Below are 21,067 nucleotides of genomic sequence, written 5' to 3'. Positions count from 1 at the left end.
TGTCGCAGTTTATCATGCTAAAAACATCCGTTCGTTAATTTACTTATGTTGTCATCAAATGTGATAATTGGTCTGTGACATCGCTATCGGTATTGGGAAAAAATTAAGGAGAGGGACGGTAAAGGTGCGATGCGAGGAACGGATTTCTCTTCTTTCTCATTTAAGAAATGAAATGAACACATTCCTGGGAAATTCTAAACATTTCCCATCCATCCAGTGACGCAAGCACAGGGAGGGGCAGGGGCGTTGCCCCCAACCTTGGACCAAAATGAGTTATAAGGGGGCAAGGGGGCAAACAATGACGGCCAAGTGTACCTGCAGGGGGCAAGTGGCGGCAAACAATGACGCCCAACTGTACCTGCAGGGGGCAATTACAACCCACAACTTCAAATTTTATGCAAATAAAAATACTTTTCGTAAAATTTGCTTGCTCTCTTCGCTCGCAATGCCTACTTATCTTGCTCTTATCAAGTTCAGAACTGTAGCTAGGGGACGGCGGGAGTCGGCCCTGGGCGCCGAATGATCTAAATGAAAATAAGTTGTAAAATTGATTGATTGATTTGTGGTTTTAAGTCTACTTTACGCACAGACAGGCCAATAGGTATTGAACCTACAGTTTAAATTGGGATCCGAACCAATGTGCCATCGCCATGTGCCTCTACCGGGTATCGAACTCGGGACCCCTTGATCACAAGGCGACGATGTTACCACTGCACCATCGGGGAGGCACAGAAGTTGTAAAAGAGAGAATGCATTGGCGTTCCATGTAATTATTTGCGCCCTATTAAATCAATATTGATGTCAGCCTGCACAAATAATTGGATCCAAAAATTTTCTTGCTCGCATCGCTGGCAGTTTTTCATTGTTCTCTGTAATGCATTGTAAATGAGCAGACAGAGAAATAAGACTTGTCTTAAATGATTTTGTTTAAAATGCATGAACAATTGTTACGAGGAAAGGGAGTGTGAATATTTGAGAGACAATTTATGTGTTGATTGATTGATTTACTTTAATTCGCGTTTTCTGCCACTTTTGGCTAATTTGCGAAGATGGGGATGAGTGATGATATGATGAAATTGATAAATGGACACTCACAAATATCCAGGACACGGCCAGGATTCGAACCCGGTACCCCTGGCGCATAGGCGGAGTTCTGGAGGGGCCAGCCCAGTTTAATAAAGACTTTTTAAAGTAATACGAGTATTATAATAATAAAATGCAATAATCGTACTGTTTTGCTTCTTTCAAAACTGACAACCAATATACTAATTAATATTTGTTTACTTAAGCGAGGAAATTTAACATTTTCAAATCTAAAAGGCCTAAAACTCAGTGTTTTAAGTTGTTGTTCTTTTTACAAAAAAAAAAATCCGGGGGAAGGCCTCCGGACCCCTTATAAAGTAGGGGATATTCAATAACCCTCAGGTACAGTGGGATCCATGAGTATTACCGTGAAAATTGTCCATGACTATTTTCATTAATTTTTTCTCTTACATCGTATGTGTTTTTAAGCGATGGATTTTTATGCATGCTGGTGCAGAAGTTGCCAACAGCTTGTTTTGAGTTTTCTTTTAATTCTTGAAGCTCTTATTGGGTCAAATAAAGTGCACGAACATGGTGATGGACAATTTGTTCTGTAATATCCACTGTACATCATATGCTTCTCCAGAGTCTGCCCTCCCAAAGCAAAAGCTCAAACTCCGCCCATGCCCTGGCGTAGTAGCGCGATGTGCTAACCACTCCACCACGGGGGCCGGCTGACAATTTATGTAATTTTTTCTGTTGGTTTATTTTGATATGGATGAATTGGTTGTGTAATGTATAAGGTGTACAACTTTGCTTCCGCCGTTTTCCGACAGGTGGCAACAACAGGAAGTAGCGGTCGAAAGAAGCAGATCGCAGACGTCACGCAGTTAGCTTGGACCTCTGTCAAGATAACCCCATTCAAACATTAGTCGAGTGGTGTGTGCATCGTGAAGTTGTTCGCGATTGAAAATGTCAGTGTACGAGCCAAATTCTCGCCATTTGCGGGAGGTTCTACTTTCTTGTTTCAATATGAAGAAAACTGCGGCTGAGGCTCATCGAATGCTCTCCACTACGTATGGTGAGGACGCTATAAGTGAGAGAACCTGTCGTGAGTAGTTTCAACGCTTCAAGAACGGTGACTTTAACGTCGAAGACCGGCATAGTGGTGGAAGACAGAAAGTTTTCGAAGATGCAGAATTGGAGACATTGCTGAGTGAAGACTCGCGACAAACTCAAGAAGAATTGGCACGATCATTGGGAGTGACACAGCAAGCCATTTCAAAACGTCTGAAAGCCATGGGTATGATTCAGCATGACAACGCACGACCCCACGTTGCCAAAGTGGTGAAAACGTACTTGGAAACATTAAGATGGGACGTCCTACCCCACCCGCCTTATTCTCCAGACATCGCTCCCTCTGATTATCACCTGTTTAGATCAATGGCTCATGAACTGGCTGACCAACATTTCCGATCTTATGAAGAAGTCAAAAAGTGGATCGATTCGTGGATCGCCTCCAAAGATGAACAATTTTTTAGACGCGCCATTCGTACGCTGCCCGAAAGATGGGAGAAAGTAGTGGCCAGCGATGGACAATACTTTGAATAATGCTTGGGTAAGCAATGTTGTTCATTCCAGCGTCATATTTTTGGGGAAAAACGGCGGAAGCAAAGTTGTACACCTTGTATTTAAATAATACATGTTTTATATAATATGTATATTAAAGAAACATTGAATACGTACCCAATTTAGTGTCCACGTCGCTTCATGTTGCATTTGCATATATGTGAAACATATCGTGCATTAATGTTATGTATGTTAATGTAAAGAAGAATTATATTTGGAATGCATTTATAAATAATTTTCTCGTCTTTCAAAAATAGTTCATGTGCTTGTTTTCCATTATTAATGTGAAATTGAACCTTTTCAAAAAATAATAATTCAAATCGTTTGTTCCAACACAAATGCTTTAGCACCAACTTCTACCCCTTTTTGCATAATTTACGAGGGTAATAACGTCTTTGATACTATTACTACTACTACTACTACTAATAATAATAATAATAATAATAATGTTGGTCCCGGGTTCGAATCACAGCTTGGGCATGGATGTTTGCGAGTGTTCATCGGGGCTGTTCATTGTCAAACTTTTCCGGTGGCGGCGCCAGTTGCATCCTTAAATAATTTTTTTCGTCATTTTGTTACCCTAGGCTTTACATTGAAACGCGATCGGATGGCTATTCAAACGTTATTTTCAATGAAGGTAAGAATTTCTCGTGTAAATCGATAATAAAAATGGGTTTAGCAAAGTTAAAGATTATGTAGCCAGTAATAAGTTTACGAAAATTACATTCTCCTGAACCTAAAAATTAATATATTAAGGCGCAACGGAATGGTTGCGAAAACGAGCTAAATATAGTACGTTTATGCACAAAGAACACTAAACTTGACGTCATTTGGGTCGTCTCTACCTGCCATGGGTCGAAAATACAAAAAATTAAATCTTTACACTATGCTTTGCTTCTTCTCTGGCTGCGAGCATGTGTAATTCAACGGCGGGTAGGAATCGAAGAAACTCCCAGAATTACAAAGAAAAATGTATTAAGTGCGTAAACGCATGATATATATTATTCCTGTCTGACATTTCGCCCTATCCGATAATTTGATATTAACGTATGTTTTCATTGGATGAAACAGATATTCTCTCCTCGCATTTTCGTCCTTCTTTTTCTTGATAACAACAATTTTTAAATTATATTCCTGTAAGTAATATAGCCCTAGAGGTTGCGAGACATGAAACAAGAAAAAATTTTTTTTTGTAATAACTATTCTTGACGATAAATATGTGTATATATAATACAAAGGCCCATATTTACTAGCTACGTGGAAAAGTATAATATCACGTGAAAAAAAGTCAGTTATTAAAAACAACTATAAAAATAATTATGCATTATTCTTGACCGGATCCTCAACAATAGATCACTTAAATTGTCAAAATTGCAAGTGACGTAAGAAAGAGCTGTGCAAATTTTAAGGCTTTTTTGAGTTCCGATATCTTTTCTGTTGTTGACGATCGTCTTTTCAAAAGTCTTAATTAGACAGCACTGATTATTCAACTATCATGTTGAGGTTAAGATGATATTAAACTTGCAATTTAATGTAATAGCAGCACTTTCGGCATCAAATTTCCCATGTATTTAAATGGGAGAACAATTGCCGATCAAAAGCGTGGGGACTCAACAGGTCTGCTGCCACCTAGTTTGCTTTGACCATTAGCCAAAAGTGTCACAAGAAGCGAAGTAAAAAAAAGAAATCAATAATAATAACAATAATAATAATATAATAATAATTATTATTAAAATAATGATTATTATTATTATCATTATTGGTATGTTTATCCTGGTACTTGCCCCCTCCCAGACATAAATTCGTGGTTGCGCCTCTGCATCCATCCTGTCGGGAAATGCAAATGGCAAACATTTCCCACCCATCACATCCAACAAAGAAGGAATTTTCGAACTTAAACTTCCACAGACTATTTTGTATATTTTGATTGTTTTTCAAATCAGAAGAAAAGAAACGGATAAGTTAGGAGTATGGTGGTTGGTGTCGTACATTACGGAAATGGAGCAAAATATTAATAATGGGGAAGATTTTGTTGAATATTATCTTTTCTCCAATGAATTTATAGACGAAACGCCAAGTGAAGAGTTTGGAGCACTAGAAAAATTAAATTCTTTGTTGTGTTTCATTCATGCCATTGTTACAAATTACACTCAAGATTATATTTGGCACAAAGAATCCATCAATTTCAAAATAGTTACATATAATACACCCCACGAAACCGGAAGAGGTGCGTGTAAATACTGTTATGTCTTATTATAGTCCATGTGCACGATATTTAATGTGTTTTAATTTTAAAATGTGCTAAAATTGTTCGTATAGTTGTTAACGCTCCTCTGTGAAAATTGGGAAATGTTGCGTTCGTAGCTTTCCCCAAGGGAGAATAGCATGGTCTTTTTACAAGCCTTTGTACTAGTTATCTTGAGAACTTCCTCTTATGAATTCCTTATATCATTGTGATACACATTTCCTAGGTACTGGTGAGATCTCTCACAAACACTTTTCACTAGTTTCTTTCGGTATGACTTGAGATGACCGGACCCCTCTCCGATTTTCTTCATATGTGACATAGTCACTAATTGAGGCCTCCTAATCACGAATCTGAAGTTAAAATTTGTCGAAAACGTCTAGAAATTGCAAACCATTGATGCTAGCCTCACGAACCATTGGCGCTAGCCCCACAAACCATTGGCATCTGGTTAGGTTAGTTTCGGTTAGGTTAGGCAAACATAGTTAAAATTTCGTGTCATTGTAGTATCAGGATCTAGAAATTGCAAATAAATGCGAACCATTGACGCTAGCTCCACGAACCGTTGGCACATGGTTAGGTTAGTTTCAGTTAGGTTAGGCAAACATAGTTAAAATTTGGTGTCATGGTAGTATCAGGAATATATATATATTTGCTTGTGGAAAAACAAAAATCTCGAAAATCGACGGTTTCCTACCTCTAGGGTAACACTTTACTATACCTGAGACAGATTTCTTCAAATTTACAGGAGAAAGTACTTACGCAAATCATTTTCTGTAGCGTTGTTGATGTTCGGGAATGTAATTTTGATTCATTTTAATGCGAATGCATGTGGTTTTGTACAAAAATCTTTTTCCGACGCGCTATTGCTGCTGCTGCCATTTGCTTCCTGCATGAGAGCACAATACGCTCTTGTATTGTTAGTATATGCTAAATTGAACGAAAGGAGTGCTAATGGAACCAAACCTAACAGGCCTAACCTAACCTAGTAGGCATACCTCGTCCCCGTGATGGTTTGTGGGGCTATCGTGAATTTTTGGGCTAACGTCAATGGTTTTTCTGGCGCAAGGAACGATCAACGGTAAGCTATCGCCATGTTGTGTGTGGAAATAAACAAGAACAGTAAGTACTCGTAAATGTAAGAAATATACATTACTTTCCTAACAAATTAAATTATTTCACCTTAATAAGTGTTCCGGAATGCAGAATAGTACATTAGCAATGTAAAAAAGTGCAAAAGAAATTATTCCCAGGTGTCTCAGGTATAGTAAAGTAGTACCGTACCATTTCTAGACGTTTCCGACAAATTTTAACTTCAGATTCGGGATTAGGAGGCCTCAATTAGTGAGTATGCCAAATATGAAGAAAATCGGGCTAGAATGTACAATATAAAGAAAGTCTCCAATTTCGTTAATTTTCGGTATACTAACTAATTTTGGCCTCCTAATAACTAATCTGTTGTAAAAAAAACCGGGGGTCACGTCTGGAAATTATACATTTTGATGAAAAATTGTTCGTTAGCACCAAAAAACATCCACGGGTAGCCCCACAAACCATTGACGTAAGCCACAAAAACCATCCACGGGTAGCCCCACAAACCATTGACGTTAGCCCCACGAACCATTCACACGAGGTTAGGTTAGGCCTGTTAGGTTAGGTTCCATTAGCACTCATTTCACCCCTAAATTCATCGAATAAATAGGGATCGTACTAGAATTGAACATCATAAATCATTTTCTTGTAAAACAACGGCGTGGTTGGACACAATGACAGGATATTACATTTTTGTTCGTAAAACTACGCATATACACCTATATATATAAAAAATTCAATTGGCTTTTTTTCAAATTTTCAGACGTGACCCACGGTTTCTTTCAACAGATTCGTGATTAGGAGGTCAAAATTAGTTAGCATACCGAAAATTTAACAAAATTGGAGACTTTCTCTATATTGTAAATTCGCTCCGAAAATCGGAGAGGGGTCCGGTCGTCTCAAGTCGTTCCGAAACAACTTACGGAAATGAGTTTCTGTAGTATTTTGAAAGTTTGTGGAGGTATTTTCTCACCGTAGAATGCTGCACAACAAGAAATAAGCACTTTGGATATAATAAACTTGCATTTTGTGCAAAGCGACAACATTATGCCGTTGTTTCCATTATGTACCTACAGATGGCTGGAGCGTCGAAAGTCACATGGTCTCGCTAGTGTTTCCAAACGTGCCTTTTTTTACCAGATTTTTTTTTTATTTTTTTAACTATGCTTACCTAACCTAACCTTGCCGGAAATGGTTCATGGGGCTATCGTGAATGGTTTTTGGAGTTATCGTGAATGTTTTTTGGGGCTATCGTGAATGGTTTTTGGGGCTATCCGTCAATGGTTTGTGATGACATAATGAACATGAAAGTAGGTATTTTTCGGTTAAGAAGGTTGAAACACTGCATACCCACTCCAAATCGACAAAACACAAGCACGACGTGCGATGATCCACACCTGTGCGCGCCATATTGTATGTTCCGCAACGGAAGAAAGGACCCAAAAGAATTACTCGTAATATGAAAAATGGAAGTTATTTTCGTGTAAAAAGCATAATGGCACTTTCAACTATATTCCGCAATATGCAATTGGTAAGTACGAACCATTTGAAACTGAAAATATCCGATAGAAATGTGTCTCCGATATAACAGTCATTTACCAAAATAACTTCAATTTATCACATTAACAGTACTACTACTTTGGTGTTACTGATTTTCGGATTTTTCCCGGGTTCAAACCCCAAAAAACCATTGATGGATAGCCCACGAACAATTTCCGGCAAGGTTAGGTTTGGTTAGGTTAGGCAAGCATAGTTTTCTTGAAATATACATGTATTTGTGGTAAAATATATTGAACAATGGAAAAATACATCCACGACCTTTCAACAATGTATAGAAACTCAATTTGTAAGTACTTTCTCCTGTGAAAATGAAGAAATTCCTTTGTGCAAGATCGCACCGTTACCTACTGCTTTTGTAAATGTAGAACGATGCTCCCATCTCATTCTTGTTTGCTTTAGCGAGTAGGTTAGATGGATTAGGCTTGATGCTTGTATCGCTATAACCACACTTTCCTACATATCCAGCATGTTTACAAGTTTCCAGTGTAAAAAGAGAATGTTTCAGACAGCTATGTGTTATGAAGTCAGTGTTGTAAATATAGGGTTGCCAGATGACAAACTTTAAAAGAGAGGACATTTTTAGATGCAGCACTTCGAACAAAAGTGTGTTTACTACTGTTTTGCTGAGCTTGTAGATCACACCTCTGTAAAATAATTTTACACCGTTTCCATGCAACTAATAGCCCCATCTAGTTGGCTGCACTGTGCAGTGCAGGTGTATCCAGTGTGAGAATGGTGCAAGGAAATTATGTTCAACCAACAAGTTGAAAAGATTCAACAAATGCCTGTCTGCTGCTTTAAACGGTCATTTGATTAGTTAGCATGCACCACGTGACCATACACCAAACATACACCAGTCCGAAAGGTAGTGCAGATGGTGCAGACGACTCGGTGTTGCACCGTTCAACCAACTAGACGCTTTGGTGCAAGGAGAGTAAAATCGAGTCAAAAAGTGCAGCCAACTAGAGGGGCTATTAATATGTCTCATTACAGGCAAATGTCTGAATATTCTAATATTTTTTTTTTCTTGCCGGTAGTGTTATAAGGTTGTAAAACTTGGTCGCTAAGTTTAAGTGAAGAACATGAATTAAAGAGTTTTTGAAAAAAAAAGAACTTAGGAGAATATTTGGACCTAAAAGAGAGGAAGAATCATGGGAATGGAGAATATTATTTAATAATGAACTGCACATTCATTCTTTGTTGGAAGTGGGGTGTAAGGGGTGCTCCTTCCACATAGTGCACCCAATAGTCAACTTCACTCCCGCATAGTACACCCTGGACTGCAAACTAACGAGGCTCTGGTGACTGGCCCCATGGCCAGTATAATTCCGTGCCGTCCTGTGTTTTGTTCTTATTTGTGCTGAGTGCCCTTTTTAACCTCAGCTTTCAACCAAGGTAAGAAAATTTTAGTTTTCAGACATGCTTTTATTTTTGTTATGATAAGTGGCTGGACCCCGTATAGTGTGACGGGTGCAAAATAGCCTAAGTGCTGACACACCCAAATATTTTAATTCAAATTCAAAATTATTTGTTGGAAGAAATGTTTCTTGTGTTTCCGCTTGCAACTGAGTGTGTTGTATTTCCTTACTTTGAAGTTGAACACGGAAACAATATTAACAATTATTTACAAATATAAAATTTTGTTACAAATCTTAAAGTTAAAGCAGTTCTCTATAACCCCAATAGAGAACATTTCACTATTTTCCTAAAAACCTGCTCAGACCATTTTTAAGACCCAAAAAAGAGGACATGTTTGGGTAAAAGAGGAGGTCTGGTAACCCTTTGTAAATACCTGAACTGTGATCAGTGATCACTAGGGCCCGGGACTTTGTTATAACATATTTTTTATATATCTAACTAACTAACTCTCTAGCCTTCTTAAACCCGAAGGTTCATGGCTGCAACAACACAGGCCTTCCATCTTTCCCTATCTTGAGCAAGATCTATATACTCTTTTCCATCCCTACCGATTTCCCTTAGGTCCATCTGAACGTTGTCCCTCCATCTTCGTCTTGGGCTTCCTACAGGTCTCTTACCATCAGGTTTCCCAACAAGAATCCTGTAAACTCCTCTTTCCTCTCCCATTCGTGCCACATGACCTGCCCACCTAAGTCTTCTTGATTTAATTATTCTAATAATATCTGGACATGAATACAAATTATGCAGTTCTAAATTATGTAACCTCCACTCACCTGACTCCTCATCCTTTTTAGGTCCAAAGATTTTCCTAAGGATCTTATTTTCAAATACTCTCAATTTATGTTCCTCTTTCAATGTAAGGGACCAAGTTTCACATCCATATAATACTACAGGCAAAATTACTGTTTTGTATATTTTAACTTTTAGTTTCTTAGATGTTAAACGAGAAGACAAAAGTTTATGAAGAGAGAAGTAACATGCATTTCCTGAATTAAGCCTACTTTTTATTTCCTCTTTAATATAATTTTCATTTGTTAATATTACTCCTAAGTATTTGAATTTGGAAACTGATTGAAACAAGTTTTTATCAATAATTAGATTTTGATTATTACCTAACACTTGCTTTCGAAATGTAAGCATATATTTAGTTTTCTCTTTGTTAACTTCCAAACCTATCTCTTTAGCAGTTTTGAAAAATATTTTAGCATTATTCTTAATTGTATTCACATCATCCCCCAGTAAGTCTACATCATCTGCATATGCTAACAACTGAGTCACACCATTTAATTTTAGTCCTTCTTTAGTTTCTTTTACCTTCTTAACAGCATATTCTAAGGCAAAATTAAAGAGCAATGGAGATAATGCATCTCCTTGTTTTAACCCATCATGAATTGTAAATTTGTCAGACATATTAATACCCACACGAATTTTACTTTGTTTCACTGGTGCATATTTTTATCATACTAACAAGCTTCTTAGGTATTCCAAACTCTAGTAATATATTATATACTTTATCTTTTTTGACCGAATCATATGCTTTTTTGAAATCAATGAATAGCTGATGGACATTTTGATTATATTCCCACTTTTTTTCAAGTGTCTGTCTGATGTGAAAAATTTGATCTGTAGTTGATCTGTTACATTTAAATCCACATTGATAATCACCTATAATTTCATTAGCATATGGTGTTGGTCTTGTTAAAAGAATGTTAGACAATATTTTGTATGTTGTTGAGAGTAGAGAAATTCCACGGTAATTATTGCAGTTCATTTTATCACCTTTTTTAAACACAGGAACAATTATGGATTCTTTCCACTGTTGAGGGATTTCTTCTTTATTCCATATTAAACAAATTAATTTATGAATTTGACATATTAAAGAAATTCCACCATATTTAATTAACTCAGCTGGTATTAAATCAATGCCAGGTGCTTTGTTATTCTTTAGCCTTTTAATAGCATCTTTAACTTCAGTCAAGTTAGGTTCTGGAACTAAAGGTTCTGCTGTGTGTACTTCATTTATCGCCTGGGTCAGCTAGAAAATCACCGTCTTTATCTTTTATCAAGTTTACTTTAGGTTGCCACCCCTTTCTAAACTCATTTACACGTTTATATAAATCTCTGATATTTTTATTTTTGCTGTTTGTTTCAATTTCGTAAATTTTGCTTTTCAAGTAATCTCTTTTTTTACTTCTAAACGTGCGATTAACTTCTCGCTTTATTCTATTATAATTGTTTAGATTTGTATCATCAGAGTTATTTTACCACCTAAGTCTAGCCTGATTTCTTATTTCTATTAGATTATGACATTCATTATCAAACCATGGCTTACTTTTTCTCGGTTTATGGTATCCTATACTTTCTTTAGCTGCTGATTCTATTGCATTACGTATGTTCTCCCAATTCTTATTTACGTCTGTTTCATTTATATTTTCATCATCATTTAAATCCTGCAAAACATCAAATCTATTTGACAGTTTAATTTGGTAATCTTTCTTAATTCTTTCATCAATAAACTTTCCTGTATCAAATTTTAGAACTTTTAGATTTTGTTGCTTATGATTTATCACTGAGAGTCTTTCTCTTAATTTAGCAATTACTAAATAATGTTCACTGGCACAGTCAGCACCTCTATGTGTACGAACGTCAATTATACTAGTATGCCTTCTCTTATCAATGAGAATATGATCTATCTGATTATGAGTTTTACCATCTGGAGAAGACCAGGTATATTTATGGATATCTTTATGTTTAAAAGTGATACTTTTCACAATTAAATTCTTTTGAGGTTGCAAAAGTTATCAATCTTATACCATTATCATTACTAAATTCATGAAGACTTTCTTTACCAATCGTGGGTTTAAATGTCTCTTCTTTGCCAATCTGTGCATTACAGTCACCTAACAGAATTTTCATATCATACTGAGAAAATTTATCAAAGACCTGTTCTAACTCTGTATAAAAATCATCTTTAGTATTATCATCTTTATCTTCCGTTGGAGCATGTATGTTTATTAAAATAATTTTACACCACCTACCCTGTAAAACTGCATATGATATCCTATCATTAATAATTTCTACTGTTTTAAGAGCAGAGATAATTCTATTATTTATGAAAAAGCCTGTTCCAAAATTATGATTTTCAGTACCACCATAGAGAAAAGTATAATTTTTAGTTTTACAATTCCCTTCTCCTGGCCACATAACTTCCTGGACAGCTACTACATCTAATTTATACTTAACTATCTCATTAACTGTACACTGAAATGCCCCAGGTCATTTTTTATATATCGTGGGATCAAATTCCAGAGTTAGATCTCGACGTATCTGGTGATAATAATCTGAAATTAGCAAATTTGATAGGACATAATTTGACATATTTTACGATTTTTTTATTTTCACAACATATTTATTCCCTTTTCAGGCAGGATGACATATTTAGCTATCTATAATTTCCTAATTTTTCTACATACAAATAATTATTTAACATATATATCCGGATCTTTATTTTGAGACTCGAAACTGAAAACATCCATGACACCTCTGTGCAGGCACGCCTGCTGGATTTTTTCCTGGAGGAGGGAAAGCGACCTCTTGCCCAGCTCCGGGTGTCCATGCATCTGCGTTATTGTCTGAGCTTGGATGATGTGAACGAACTTTGCCCTACATTGTTGTACGCATTGACGAGAATCGCCAGCGAGAAACGAAACGAATTTGAACTGTTGTATGACCTTCTTTTTTCCATTTTACAACAATTAAAAAAACTGACAGTAACGCACTTAAGTCGGCAGACTTTGATTTTACAAATAATGCAAAAAGGAGACCGACGTCAAGAAAAGAACCTGGACATTTGTGTTTGTCGATAAGAAGTAAGAACAATGCTTCGAGCAAGTGTTGGTTAACGCAGCGGCTTCTCTTTCATGCCAAGTGAATATGGTTTGACGAGGCAATCTCGAATCAGTGGTCGATTGAGAGGCGCAATAGTATCAGAATGATGCCTCCTGTAAAGGAATCAGATTCGGTCAAATTGAGAGGTTACGTTAAAGAATTTGGTAGTGATGTTTTCTCGACAGATGACAAGATTTTGTTTTGTAAGCTATGTGATATTTCTGTTGGATACTCAAAGAGGTCTTCAGTGTTGCAGCATCTAGACACGGCAAAGCACATAAGAAACTTGCAAAGGAAGAAAGCGAAGGTAGCTCAGGCATTGCTTCCACATGCGGTGTCAGTCCAGGGCAGTTGGCAGTCTTCTTTCACTCAGGAACTGTGCAAAGCATTCATCGCATCTGGTATTCCTCTGTGGAAGGTGGGAGAACCAACACTTCGTAAGTTTCTTCAGAAGTACTGTGACAGGGAAATTCCTCACGAATCCACGCTAAGGAAGGCCTACGTGGAAAATGTATACAGTGACACTATACGTGTCATCTGGGACAAAGTGAAGAATAAAAACTTGTGGCTATCAGTGGACAAAACGACAGACTGTTGCGGGCATTACATGGCAAATCTTGTGGTGGGTGTTTTAGAAACGGAACAGGCAGGAGAAATATTCCTTGTGCATGTTGATCAGCTGGAGAAGGTAAACCATTCAACAATCGCTAGTTTCATTGAAAACTCAATGTAGATACTATTTCCTGAAGGTATTCCACGCGATAGGATTCTGTTACTTGTAACCGTTCCTCGTGTCGTGCATTGAGCAATTGGAGAGAAATGGTCTAAGTGTGCATGACTCACTTCAAATTATAGAAGACGTAAAAACAAAATTGTCAATAGTGAGGGGGCAAACAGCAGATTTGGTTAGAGAGAAATTCAGAACCATCTTGAACAACAATCCTGGATTCAGCATTTTCACTACCATCGCTGGTGTCGTGAGTGGTGACGGAAGATCAACTCTGGAAAGTGTTGAGGAAGATTTGACACCTGCAGATGTAGCATTTTTTAGGTTTGCTCCAGTTACATCGTGCTCCGTGGGACGTACATTCTCACGCTACAAAGCGCTGCTGGTAGATAACAGGCGAAGTTTCACGGTAGAGAACCTGACGAGAATTTTCGTTTCTCACTGCAATGCTTGAGGTTAGTAAAATTAAAAATTTGTGAACTTTCTTCGTTTATATGCCTACGTATGATAATTTAAAAAAATATTTCTCATGTTTTAACAAAGATTTTGTATGCAGATTGAATACAGTATTTTTTTCTGAAACTCTGCCTTTTGTTGTATATAAATTCGAAAATTACACTTCCAACAAATAGGTAAAATGTGGCAGAATAGTAAATGCAACTGAGGATAATTGTGCAGTAAGCGCCACAATTTTTCCAATGTTTCTCCATGCATTCTACATGAAAGAGATTCTAATTTCATTTAATACATCATCCAAATTTTGTTGATATTGAGTGGAAAACCCAGAATTGAATTCTAAATGAAAAAAGGAAGTTCTGCTTTGCATATATTTGGGATTCACTGATTTTTTTCCTTCATTTTTCTGACATATTTTTCAATTTTTAAGACATATTTACATACATATTTTACACTTTTATAGGACATAAAGTCCCGGGCCCTGGTGATCACATATAGCATATGTGTGACATGTATTTTAATTTTATATATGATGAGGAAAATGCACATGTATCTCTTTTTACCTTAGCCACTCTCTAATTCACACCCTTGCCTCAGTGACCGAGCTCATTGGTGCTGGGTTTGACATTCTTGCCACCAATGATCCCAGGTTCAAATATACTGGTGTAGGCATGTGTCGTTTTGAGTCCTTTAATCAGTTTCATCAATTTACATTCATGCTCAGTGTTGTGATTAGCCAAAAGTGGTAGAAACGTGAAGAATGGGGAAAGATGCAAAACTAATTCAGTTGGTAAAGTGGTCTGACTGTCACACAGGGGGACCTGGGTTCTACGTATTTCCAGGGATGGGTGATCTCAGGTTGGAATTTTTCTGACAATGTCTCTACATAAAATGGCTCTGATGCATGCCCAGCCTCTAATCATTGGTGGGGAGATGAGGGGCAGCCAGAGCATAGTGATCACATCATCCCCACCATGGTTGAGACTGAGAATGCGTGAATGCATCCTATGTGCTGTCATGTCTTGCAATGAACAAGTTATAGCTTTACTTTTCATGTGTTATGTAAGAATGTACAATTGAAATTATCTTTTTTGTAGATGTACCATGTCCTCATATTCATGGGATCACACACTTTGGGGACAATATAGAAGATGAATGGTTGATTGTATTTCTCCTGTTTAAACTTTCCAGGCAAATTAAGGGATTGATAATAAGGTAGGTATTTTGTGAATTTCATCTGAGAAAGTAGATTTATATATTATTTTATTATGGTTAGCTGCAACAAATTTATTGGCTGTCCTTGTGCAACTGTCATAATATGTATTTGTTGCACCTTCTGTAGTAATAATGTGTTATTTTTGTCAAAGGCATTAATATAAGTCCATACTCTTTAATGAAATCAATAATTAAATTTGACAAAGGGAAGGGGGTTAACTTGCCGTACCTTGGCTCTCCCAGCTCTTCTAAACACCACTAGGTGGAGCTGGCCCCAAAGGATTTGTTAAATGAACATAATTTCCTTCTGATTCAATAGTTTTTAAATAGGTTATTTCCTTTACAGAGTTGTGGATTCTGATGGTGAATTTCTTCTGATAGAAGCTGCAGATCATTTGCCTAAGTGGGCAAATCCTGAAACATGTGAAAACAGGGTATGTATGTGTTGTGTTTGTATATTGAAGCATACATTCATGTTTCATTTACATAAAACAAATAATGCTTTTTTGGTATTCATAAAAGGCATGGGATGCCCTCCCTGATGTGACAGTTGTGTCTTCGCCTTGTAATCAAGGGGTCCCGAGTTCAATACCCAGTGGAGGCACATAGTGGTTCGGATTCCACTTTAAATTGTAGGTCCAGTCCTACATCAATTCAACAACAACATAAATGGCATGGGATATATTTATCACTTCAGGCTTTTGCATCACAATTACCCAATACAATTCATCTGCATTAATCATGACAATTGACAAATGTGCACATGTGCTGACTGGACAAGTCCAGTGACTGCTGCAAGTGCAACATAGATGACAAAGCAGGTTCCATGAAAATTAATCTACTTCTGATAAAAAATTGAATTGGGTTGGTGTTTTAAGTCCCCTTTATCCACAGTAAGGCTAATTGGGACTGGACGTACAGTTTAAAATGGGATCTGAGCCACTATGTGCCTCCACTGGATATCAAACATGGGACCCCTTGATTACAAGGCAACAACGTTACCATTGTTCCGACAGAAAATTGAAGTTCAAAATGTACTAACATTGCCATAGTAGAAAAAGATTGATAATAAACAAGTGAGAAAATGATCTGAAACCCACAGTATAGTTTTGTGCATTCTTGCATGTACTTCCCCTTATTTGGGTCCAGTCCCAATTTGCCTTACTGTGCATAAAGTGGACTTAAAACCAACTCAATCAACCATAATCTCCGATAATTTTTAAATATTGTAAAGGATAGCAGTGGTAAATTCGTGGTTATAATTGGAGTGGAATACTCACTAATATTAATAATTTTTTTGAACAACATTTAACTATTACAATTTTCAAGCATCGGTATCATTATCAGTGAAAATCGGTATGAGTATTGGTATAGGGTCAAAGTGGTATTGGGTTTAGTTCTAATCTTTGTCAACAATATACACACTAAAGCAAGATGCCAAGTGGTTAGCTCAATGCCCTACAATGCCCGAGTTCCCAGGTTCTAATCCCAGCCTGGGCATTATTTGTGAGTGTCCCTTAATCACTTTCATCATAGCATCACTTATTCTCATCTTTGCAATTAGCCAAAGTGGCAGAACAGCGAAGTAAAATAAAACAAATGAGTCACTAAAGGAAAATTATGAGAGAGGGGAGACCATTGAGCCATTCCATCTGCTACAGTTGATGTCATTTTCAATTTTAGTAATTCATGCTTGAAAATATTTTTGATTTATGACTATTATTTGCAGGTTTTTGTATGTGATGGTGCTATTCATTTGGTGCATGATGTTAAATCTAGTCAGCCTCCTGCATCTAGTAAGAAAGTGCCCATTACGGCAGCTTTAGCTGAAGTGAAAAGAAATCCTAGTCTCACCATGGCACCAGAACTTGTGCAGAGTTGTATAAAGAACAGGATAGCCAAGTAAGTAGCCTTCTTGTTTGTATATATGTATGTATGTTTTTTTTTGTGACCAGAAATCAGTAGAAGGAAAGCCTCCTTGTAGACGATTTGGAAATTGGTTTTCTGCATAAGCAAGTGGTTACATAAGGCATTCATTCTAAAGGTAAACTTCCCTGTAGATATAGCACTGTAACATGAAGGTACATTTAGGAAATGTGGAGGTAGGGCCCCACACATTCACGATCTCCGCCATTTTGGAGTTGGAGGTGATGTGATCAGCACCATGCTCTGGCTACCTTTATCCCCCCTGCCACAGGTTGCCCCAGGTACCCATTGATTTGAGACTGGGTGAATCCCAGGACCGGTTTAAGCAGGCACAAGGCCGGAAAAATTCCAACCTAGATCACCCACCCCAGGAATCAAGCCTAGGTCTCCCACGTGGTAGTCAGTGAATACGTAATGATGGGGGTGCACATTGTCTCATCTGACCAAATCACATGTTAAGACACAAACACGTCAACAGCTCAATAATAAAAAGCTTCAAAAGACTGTCTTCATGAGCATTCCATCTCTATCATCAGAGCCAACTGGAGGGGGGGGGGGGGAGAAGTAAGTAATTGGTCATGCCTGACGTTGCATTTCTGCCACTTTTCAAAGATTAGGATGAGTGGTCATATGATGAAATTGATGAAGGGACGCTCACAAGGAATACCCATGCCTGGGCCAGGATTCAAACCTGTGATCCCTGCCATTGGAGCATGCTGTGTAACCACTATGCCATGGACGTTGGCTTTTTTTCTTTTGCAGGTCATACATAGTCACCTGGTTACAAACATTTATTTTAAAAATAATAGATCATTCATGGTCTTCAAGAAACACTTTATATTCTCAAATTTTGTGTTTTGAAAACATATGGTCAAAATTTTCATAACACACTATTCCTGGTATATAGTAACCCTGAAGGACATAAGTAATGCTTGCTACATATGGCATGTTTATTTTTTTAAAATTAAAAACACATTTTGATTTTTAGGTATCCAAAGAAGATCAAGGAATGTCTTCAAAATACGCACGTCTTTGTACCTATTGATGTGGCAGCTTTGCTCAAGCAGAAACCTGCACTCATAGCTCCAGCTGTCCAGGCATTTTGCGAGAGGGATCCAGCGGACATGAAGGTAGGTCAATCAGTTGAATTTGTAATATTATTACTTATTCAAGTGCCTTAATATAATAATCTTAATGTTACCAACCAAGATTATGCATCACATGAGCACTGAAAGAAACAAGCCAGACTTTTCTGCTCCAGAAGTGTAGAAAACAGAGGAGCATACTACACCTCATTCACATGGTAACTGAACCAAACTCATTGGTTCAAGGGTTTGTGTGTACCTCCCTACCCTCTGATGCAAGGGAAAAAATTAGAATTCCAATTCGAAACAGAGTGTGATGTACAGAAGCACTGTTACACTTGGTCCATAAAATATGTTTTCCCAAATCCATTAAGCCCACATGATGCCTGTTTATTGCAAACTACAAATTAACATGATGCCAGACAAACGTTAAATTGTAGGATGCTTTGGGGAAAATCACTTAAGTCAAGAAATACAATTTTATAGCAGTTATTTATTTATGTTTATTCTTTTAATTGCAAACATTACGGGACCTCCTTGATGGCATTGTGGTAATGTTGATGCCTTGTAATAAATAGTTAACTGTAGATCCAGTCCCGATTAGCCTGTCTGTGCATAAAGTAAAAAATGTAAAGTACTCCCCTGTGCTTTGCACCATGCTGTGAAGGCATATAGCAGGTGTGGAGTTAAGGCCCCACACTTTCTTGATCTCGGCCGAAGATGGGGTGGGTGATGTGATCAGCACCATGCCCCTGGCTGCCTATACCCCACAGATTTTCCTCCAGGTGCCCACTTTATACAATGTTGGGTCGCTTCCGGAGCCACTTGAACAGGTGGAAAAAATCCTGGTCTCCCCTGCCAGGATCCCAGGTCTCTCGCTTGGTAGTCAAATACCATAATGACCGAGCTAACGCAGCTCAATTTCTCCCAATACTGACATTCTTGGGAGGACACTCGGATTTGACCTCTGAAGCAATTTCTAGAATTTCCTGAATGAATTAAACTGATCATCAAAAGTATGCCATAAGCTATTTCATATACAGCTAGTTCAGTTGAATTAGTTCCCTCAATTGGATGTCATTAGTGTTCACAGTAAGTTATAAATATCTGTTCAGCACTGTTGTACATAAACAAATGCTATGTTTTAATTTTTTTTATTTTGCACTACTAGTTGAATTCTTACTTTTACAGGTATGTCGTATGATGAAATATTTTCCACCTGAGACTAGAGTAATGGCTAATGTTACATTCACAAAATTACTTTATGCCATGCTGCTGCACCAGAAGTTTGTTCCGGACAGAATAACAGGTTGGAACATGCCTCCATCAAACAGCCAGGACTTTAAGCCTTATGACTTAGGAGCAAAGCTGGTGAGCATAGTGTTTGTCTCAGTCTTGTATTCATCATTACGTTGTGAGTCAAAAGTTTTAATAATATTTATATAAGCAATGAATCATCAAAATATTTAATATTTCCTGTTTCCTTCCAATACTTTGTGTGTGTATGCATTCACGAAAGTGTGTTTATGTGCATGTAAGCAATGATTAGAAGAACTTCAGATATGTATAAATTGTGGAATATAAATATTACATCATATCTGTCATAACTGTGTACCAGAGTGATGTTTGAAAATGTTCAAAGATTCATTTAGTTTGATTAAAATAAATTAGATTGGTTAGTTCCCAGTCGGGATTATCTAATACTGATAGATAACTAGTATAAAATTTACCAATATTGATAACCATTCCAATGTTAATGTCGAGCATTCCATGGAGAACTTGAATGGTCCATTTACCTTCTTCATTAATGTAGAACCATATAACTGATACGAGTTTGCCGTAGCAAAAAAACAAAAAAAGTGCATATGGTATTTAGAGATACACATTGCATAACTGTGGTACATTCATTAACCTTTATATTCATAAAAACAATAATAGAGTTATTGTCAATATTACCAATATACCTATATCAACCAACACCAATTAATCTATTCTGTTGTCAGTTAAAAATAAATTGTTATAGTGTTATACAGGGTGATTCAACATTTATAGTACAAGAACTGTAACACATACAGTAAAAAGGTGCATACCAGTACATAAAGAATCTCTCCAAGTACCTTACAGGTGTTTGATATGTGCACCCCTGGTGACGTGACAGACATCAATCGTGAAATCAAGTTCCTGCCACACACGTCCCAGCCTGTTCGTTTTACATCACACAGGCAGCCAGTCTCCTTGAACTTCTCTTTAAATGTCTTGTCTGTAGGTGCTTCTGTTCGATATTTCGTATAAAACCCCTGTTATACCATCACAAGTGACTGACATTTAGCAAGTTCTAAGATGCAGAACTCTTTGTGTTCACCAGTGCACGCCATGTTTGTGTTAACTGCATTATACTGTCACCTAGTGGCTAAATCTACAATTACGTGATGGGGCCTATTACGAGTGCAAACTGAGAGATTGTTTATGTACTGATATGCACTTTTTTGCTGTATGTGTTATAGGTTTTGTACTATAAATCGTTCGAAGCCCAGAGAGAATTATGGATCACCTTGTATTATTATATTATTAAATACTTATTCAATTTCCTCTGCCTCCAGGCCTGTGGTTTTGAGATCTTGATCTCACAAGCTAAGAGTGGCAGCTCATCTCAGTGTTCTGATGGAGTGTCTGATGCATCCTGGAATCAGTATGTTGCAAACTTGCAATCTGTAGGCTATTTTAAGGTAAGCCCAGTGTAGAGTTGTTGTAGGCCAGTAGCCTGGAATTTGTGTGTGTGGACAACATGGCCTCTTGTAATCT

General features: G+C 37.3%; 1 protein-coding gene across 1 annotated transcript in view; it reads left to right on the top strand.

Annotated features, from left to right (window-relative positions):
* Positions 1-4,604: 4,604 nt before the first annotated feature.
* The window catches only part of ecd (ecdysoneless cell cycle regulator), a 48,191-nt gene continuing 31,728 nt past the window's right edge, over positions 4,605-21,067 (top strand). The window contains exons 1-7 of the mRNA XM_083135512.1: positions 4,605-4,879; positions 15,137-15,254; positions 15,601-15,688; positions 16,984-17,156; positions 18,169-18,310; positions 19,457-19,636; positions 20,866-20,991. Coding sequence (XP_082991638.1) covers positions 4,651-4,879; positions 15,137-15,254; positions 15,601-15,688; positions 16,984-17,156; positions 18,169-18,310; positions 19,457-19,636; positions 20,866-20,991 — 1,056 coding nt within the window. The 5' untranslated portion in view covers positions 4,605-4,650. The remainder of the gene's footprint in view (positions 4,880-15,136; positions 15,255-15,600; positions 15,689-16,983; positions 17,157-18,168; positions 18,311-19,456; positions 19,637-20,865; positions 20,992-21,067) is intronic.

The sequence above is a fragment of the Lepisma saccharinum genome, chromosome 14 (genome assembly GCF_977018435.1).
Source record: "Lepisma saccharinum chromosome 14, izLepSacc3.1, whole genome shotgun sequence".
NCBI lineage: Eukaryota > Metazoa > Arthropoda > Insecta > Zygentoma > Lepismatidae > Lepisma > Lepisma saccharinum.
This window is presented reverse-complemented; position numbering and strand designations above follow the sequence as displayed.